This window comes from Eretmochelys imbricata, chromosome 9, assembly GCF_965152235.1.
Source record: "Eretmochelys imbricata isolate rEreImb1 chromosome 9, rEreImb1.hap1, whole genome shotgun sequence".
Taxonomy (NCBI): Eukaryota; Metazoa; Chordata; order Testudines; family Cheloniidae; genus Eretmochelys; species Eretmochelys imbricata.
The window spans coordinates 76,011,249-76,018,299 of NC_135580.1; the positions used below are offsets into that span (position 1 = coordinate 76,011,249).

The 7,051-nt window shown below is 38.6% G+C and overlaps 1 protein-coding gene across 1 annotated transcript; it reads right to left on the reverse strand.

The window, feature by feature from the left end:
• Positions 1–483: 483 nt before the first annotated feature.
• Positions 484–1,659, reverse strand: TENT5D (terminal nucleotidyltransferase 5D). Its single transcript, XM_077827005.1, has one exon. The coding sequence runs from the start codon at positions 1,657–1,659 to the stop codon at positions 484–486; it is 1,176 nt and encodes a 391-aa protein (XP_077683131.1).
• Between the last annotated feature and the right edge of the window lie 5,392 nt (positions 1,660–7,051).

The following is a 7,051-nucleotide window of genomic DNA, read 5'->3' on the forward strand; positions in this document are numbered from 1 at the left end:
GCCCTGTAGGTTCAATATATCCATAATATCAATGTTTTCTAAATCTATCATCTTTAAATCAGGTGTTTCTACTGAACAACTTTAAGTTCAGTATCTTAGTGGCATATTTTTTCCAGCTGCACTATTTAAGTTATGCTAATGAATGGTTTAGAACCTAGAACAATTGTGCATGGCACTTTGTACAATTAGAATTGTTAATATCTTTCTCTTTTTGGCCAAAAGGGATAGACAGCTCAGTCACAGAGTATATCTGCTTTAAGAACATATGACGGTCATCATGAATTTGTTGAATAATGGCCAGTGATTTTACATATACATAAATTATTTCATGATGTGCTTACTGATGGTTTCAGCCCTGACTGATCAAAGACCATTGGCAATCTGCACAAAAAATGAAACTGAGTGATGTAATACTTGCTGTAACGAGGCCTTTATTTTGGACAAGTGCAGGAGCGGGGTGGGCAGTGAAGAGGCTAACTTTTACTAAACCATTCCACTTTGCATTTGTATATGAAATGGATATGGCTGATAGATGATAGGTGGCTGTCCATGAGCAACATAGTAATTGCTGAAGTTCCTGTCACTGATATATGGAGCGGGCTGATAGTAGCATGTTACGTTGGCTGCATTGGGGATGATGTTTTGTTCTCCAAGTACTTTTAAAGCGAGAATTGTAATCATGTTTAGAGTTTGTCGTCGTTCATGTCCCATGAGACAGACTGTGCTCTCATTTACAACTCCACGCAGAGTCATCAGGTAGTCATACTTGCTCTTTTCTTCCCCAATGAAATGGTTGCGCAAATATGACTCAATTTTCCTTTGCTGCTCAGCCACATCAGGAAAATCAATGAAGAATCTGGAACACATATAACGTTCTAAAGATTTAATTTCAGCCTCATCTGCTGGCTTAAAGTCACGAACCAGAAGGTTGCTGTATTTCAGAAGGCCTCCACCTCTGATTTCTTCAGGGTTCCTTGTGGAAATAAGTTTGTATTTTAAATGGTCCATTGCCTCATTGAAGTCTCCATACATGCTCTCTGCAATAATGGTGGGATGTAAGTCTTCTCTCAATTCACATTCCGTATCACTGTAAACATTTAACATGGAGTCCAGTATTATTTGAAAGGAGTCAACGCTAAATTCAAACTGTCGTCTGAGTGAGTTTACAAATTTTAGTTCTACATTCTTCCCACTGTTGTTTGACAATGAGATGAGGCTCCAGCGGTCATGATCAGTGGACACTTTGACCATCTTTTGCACATATGCATCTTTCATAGTCTGAGCAGTGATCTTTTCTTTATTGACACATTTTGGTAAAAAGTCCAGTAGGCAATTCAGAACTGCCTCCTTAACAACCTGAAATTCTTGTTCACTTGGTAGTTCAACACCAAAAATGATGTCCAGGTCTTTGTAGCTAGTTCCATTCTGTTTCACGAGGATGTGACTAGCTGTTGAACCATTCAGGCGGATGTCTCTAACAGTGATTTGCTTCTCAGTAAGCTGCTCCTTTACGACATGAATGATATCCTTTGGCTTTACCTCTAGTGTTGGAAAATTTCCTCTTCCATGAATGGGTATTACCTCAGTTAATACTTGATCCAGTATTTTTATCTGATCCCAAGTGAGACTACTGAATCTGTGATCTAAATCCTCAGTCATTGTGAAGTCAGTTGGTTAACTAGGAAAAAACAACGGAAATATTAAGAGGAAAACATTAGGGACACACAAAAGCCTGTCATATGCCATGACAAACACACATCTTACCTGTAGAAGGCACAATGAGAAAGTAATACATTTTACATTGAGCTATATCATGAGCTGGATATCTGACTAAACCATTGCATTTTCATTGGCCATATTTGAATTTGGATTTTCTCAAGGTTTAAGCCTATCCAATAACATTATATTATTGTTTAGTCCAAAATACTCTGAAGTAAATTTAGGAAACAGTATATGATTCAGTGCAAAACCACTCACAGATTAACAATGTGAGCTTCCTGGTTGTTACAATTAAATTCAGTACAGTTTTCAACCTCCAGAATTAAATGGGCAAGTTCAGTTCTGTAGTCCTGAATAAAAAGCATCCATATACACATGGAACTGCTGAAGTGAATTATTTAACAAAAACAGAAATAATGCAAAATATTGATCTTCATGTATCTACCTCAGTATTTCTAATGCATTTGTTGCTGTAGTCTTCTAAATGCAGGGGTGCACAGCATCTCATATTTTTTCTTTTCTTTCATTATGGCTTAAGAGCTGGATGCTGAGGAATCTCTGGGCAAGTCTATCTGACCTATCTAATTAACTGTCTGGCAGCACTGTGCAGACCTTGCAAGTTCTGGTTCGCAGATAATGAACCCACCTCTGGTTTGCATTGAGGTTTGGGTGCCATTAAGTAGAACCTTTCTGGAAGCCTCTCAAGTCAGTCTCCAATATTTGTGACTGGAAATCAGTATAAAAGGCACTGGGTGAAATCATGACTTTAGCAAACTTAATTTTTATTTTTTTTTTATTTTTTGCTTTTACATCTTTATATTAAGATAAGCAGGCAGTTAGACCAGTCTGTGGATTAATTGGTTTAGGATTATAATTCACAAAAGTTGAAAAAAACAAAACAAAATGTTGTGCTTAAGATACTGCTAACTGAACATGTCCAAAACATTATTTTCATGAAGTTTCATAATGGGTTTTATGTAATTAAATACTCTCATTTTGAGAGGGTAAGTATGTACACTACAAATGTAATTAAACACAGTTACACAATTAGATAATTAGGTGTAATTATAGTAATTACATAAGTAGTGAAGAACTGCATTCAAGAAACTACAAAGTGAAAAAAATTCACAGTTGAGTGTTAGACTTCCAATATGTAAGGAGAGAGTCACTATCTTAACATTACCAATTACTGACCGAAATATTATTATTACTGAGTGGAAAATACTCTCCACTTTTCTAACCTTTTCCCCCAGAATCTATTACTCCGCTACTAAATAAATAACTAATGCCATTTTGTGATGTTTCCCCTGTTGCCTGCCTAAGCCTCCTCAACTCCTCTGCAGCAGTTAACCACCAAAAACGTACTTAGTAAAGGAGTTTTATTGCTGAAACGCTATCAATCTTCTCCCTTAAAGGTCATACCATTTTTCATCACTCTTCCATAACTCCCATCATAACTCATGCATTGATACTGTGATTTGTTGATAACTTTTCAATTAAACTCAATGTTTGGGCTCTGACTCAGTGTGTTGAGTCTGAAGCTGCATATTGAGGCTGTGTTTGCTCTGACTCACTGGGTGATGGAAAGATGGATGGACCCTCCTGCACAGCCCAAGAGAAGATGCGATCTTTTGTTAATATGCTCACTCATGAGACTATCCACATATTCAGGAATGAGCACAAGAAATTCCCTACCATGTGAGAGCTTGTTGCTCAGACATCTTATGGACATAGGTTTAGATAAGTACTAAAAATTGGCTTTGGTTAGTGGAAGCTATTGTATTTTCCTGTACATGCAATGTAATTTTTACTCCTATACTGCACAAGCAGTTGAAGTCTTGTTTTTAGAATACACTGCCCTTGGTTTTGTGGATGATTAGCTTGTATAGGTTTATGTTAAACTGAAGATATTCATATTTTGAAATTTGTTCCTTAAATTGTGTCAGCTGTTTATAATTATAATCAATAATAAATGAGTTTAATGTGACTACTTTCAAACCACATTACTGCAACACAATAGAATGATAAGGAAGACAACCCTTACAATATACCTGAGCACTATATATGGTGGCAGTGTAATTAATCAAACTTCTTCTAAAAGTAAAATACCAAATTCCTTCATTACAATGACTTTTGGATTAGTAGGTGTTCATTGTAACATGGATATTTTATTAAGTTGATACATTAAATTGTTGGAGCTTAGAACCAAAAGGTCACTATTAAATAACAGACAGGAAGACTTTAAAGTGTAGCTATAAAGATTTTGTAAAAGACAAAGAATGTTTTATCATTATACTAAAAAGAAAAGGAGTACTTGTGGCACCTTAGAGACTAACCAATTTATTTGAGCATAAGCTTTTGTGAGCTACAGCTCACTTCATTGGATGCATACTGTGGAAAGTGTAGAAGATCTTTTTATACACACAAAGCATGAAAAAATACCTCCCCTCCACCACACTCTCCTGCTGGTAATAGCTTATCTAAAGTGATCACTCTCCTTACAATGTGTATGATAATCAAGTTGGGCCATTTCCAGCACAAATCCAGGTGTCCCCCCCACACACACACAAACCCAAACCCACTCTCCTGTTGGTAATAGCTTATCTAAAGTGACCACTCTCCTTACAATGTGTATGATAATCAAGGTGGGCCATTTCCAGCACAAATCCAGGGTTTAACAAGAACGTCTGAGGGGGGGTGGGGGGTAGGAAAAAAGAAGGGGAAATAGGTTACCTTGCATAATGACTTAGCCACTCCCAGTCTCTATTCAAGCCTAAGTTAATTGTATCCAATTTGCAAATGAATTCCAATTCAGCAGTCTCTCGCTGGAGTCTGGATTTGAAGTTTTTTTGTTGTAATATCGCAACTTTCATGTCTGTAATCGCGTGACCAGAGAGACTGAAGTGTTCTCCAACTGGTTTATGAATGTTATAATTCTTGACATCTGATTTGTGTCCATTTATTCTTTTACGTAGAGACTGTCCAGTTTGACCAATGTACATGGCAGAGGGTCATTGCTGGCACATGATGGCATATATCACATTGGTGGATGTGCAGGTGAACGAGCCTCTGATAGTGTGGCTGATGTTATTAGGCCCTGTGATGGTGTCCCCTGAATAGATATGTGGGCACAGTTGGCAACGGGCTTTGTTGCAAGGATAGGTTCCTGGGTTAGTGGTTCTGTTGTGTGGTATGTGGTTGCTGGTGAGTATTGGCTTCAGGTTGGGGGGCTGTCTGTAGGCAAGGACTGGCCTGTCTCCCAAGATTTGTGAGAGTGTTGGGTCATCCTTCAGGATAGGTTGTAGATCCTTAATAATGTGTTGGAGGGGTTTTAGTTGGGGGCTGAAGGTGACGGTTAGTGGCGTTCTGTTATTTTCTTTGTTAGGCCTGTCCTGTAGTAGAGTCTACATAGCCAGACAATCAGACAGAGACAAACACCTGGAAGATCTCTATCAAGCATTCTTACAACTACAATATCCACCTGCAGAAGTGAAGAAACAGATTGATAGAGCCAGAAGAGTTCCAAGAAGTCACCTACTACAGGACAGGTCTAACAAAGAAAATAACAGAACACCACTAGTCGTCACCTTCAGCCCCCAACTAAAACCCCTCCAACACATTATTAAGGATCTACAACCTATCCTGAAGGGTGACCCAACACTCTCACAAATCTTGGGAGACAGGCCAGTCCTTGCCTACAGACAGCCCCCCAACCTGAAGCCAATACTCACCAGCAACCACATACCACACAACAGAACCACTAACCCAGGAACCTATCCTTGCAACAAAGCCCGTTGCCAACTGTGCCCACATATCTATTCAGGGGACACCATCACAGGGCCTAATAACATCAGCCACACTATCAGAGGCTCGTTCACCTGCACATCCACCAATGTGATATATGCCATCATGTGCCAGCAATGACCCTCTGCCATGTACATTGGTCAAACTGGACAGTCTCTACGTAAAAGAATAAATGGACACAAATCAGATGTCAAGAATTATAATATTCATAAACCAGTTGGAGAACACTTCAATTTCTCTGGTCACGCGATTACAGACATGAAAGTTGCGATATTACAACAAAAAAACTTCAAATCCAGACTCCAGCGAGAGACTGCTGAATTGGAATTCATTTGCAAATTGGATACAATTAACTTAGGCTTGAATAGAGACTGGGAGTGGCTAAGTCATTATGCAAGGTAACCTATTTCCCCTTCTTTTTTCCTACCCCCCACCCCCCCCCAGACGTTCTTGTTAAACCCTGGATTTGTGCTGGAAATGGCCCACCTTGATTATCATACACATTGTAAGGAGAGTGGTCACTTTAGATAAGCTATTACCAACAGGAGAGTGGGTTTGGGTTTGTGTGTGTGTGTGTGGGGGGGACACACCTGGATTTGTGCTGGAAATGGCCCAATTTGATTATCATACACATTGTAAGGAGAGTGATCACTTTAGATAAGCTATTACCAGCAGGAGAGTGTGGTGGAGGGGAGGTATTTTTTCATGCTTTGTGTGTATAAAAAGATCTTCTACACTTTCCACAGTATGCATCCAATGAAGTGAGCTGTAGCTCACGAAAGCTTATGCTCAAATAAATTGGTTAGTCTCTAAGGTGCCACAAGTACTCTTTTTCTTTTTGCGAATACAGATTAACACGGCTGTTACTCTGTTACCATTATACTGGTAAGTACAATATTTTAATTTTTTTTAACATACAGTATTCCAGTTCATCCAGGTATAACAGCTGGCAATGTTCTGTGGGTAACAAATAACCTCCAAACCTTCCCCCAAAGAGGAAAACTTAACTGACACGTAAGCAGTGAGTAATCCTATTGACTTCAGTGGGGCTATGCACATATTTAAAGTTAAGCATGTGTGTAAATGCTTGCATGATTAGGTCCTTATAGAAGAAAGCACAAAGCGCTTTTGCTTAGAGAACTTTGTTTCTTAAATTCCATTTAAGGTGAAGAAAGGGACTTGACTGACTTTAAAAAATGGACTGGTTATTTGAAGCTCATCCTCTGGGTGCATATGAAATATGAGCTGTTTGACTAGCTCTGTAATGGAAAGCAGTAGCTTTATTGAGGATGTCTGACAACTGAACAAGCACATCACTGATGGATCAAGAGATAAGCCCCTCCACTGATAAGGAAAATCCTCCCATTTTCTTTCGGGAAAACAAAGTATCAGCAAATTGTAATGATGTTATTGTAACATTTCCTTGCTTCATTTTATTTTCTAATCCACAGTGACAGCACATGAATATTGATGTGTATTTTTTTCCCCTCTCTTCAGTTATATACAATCAATATATTTGAAAAATTTC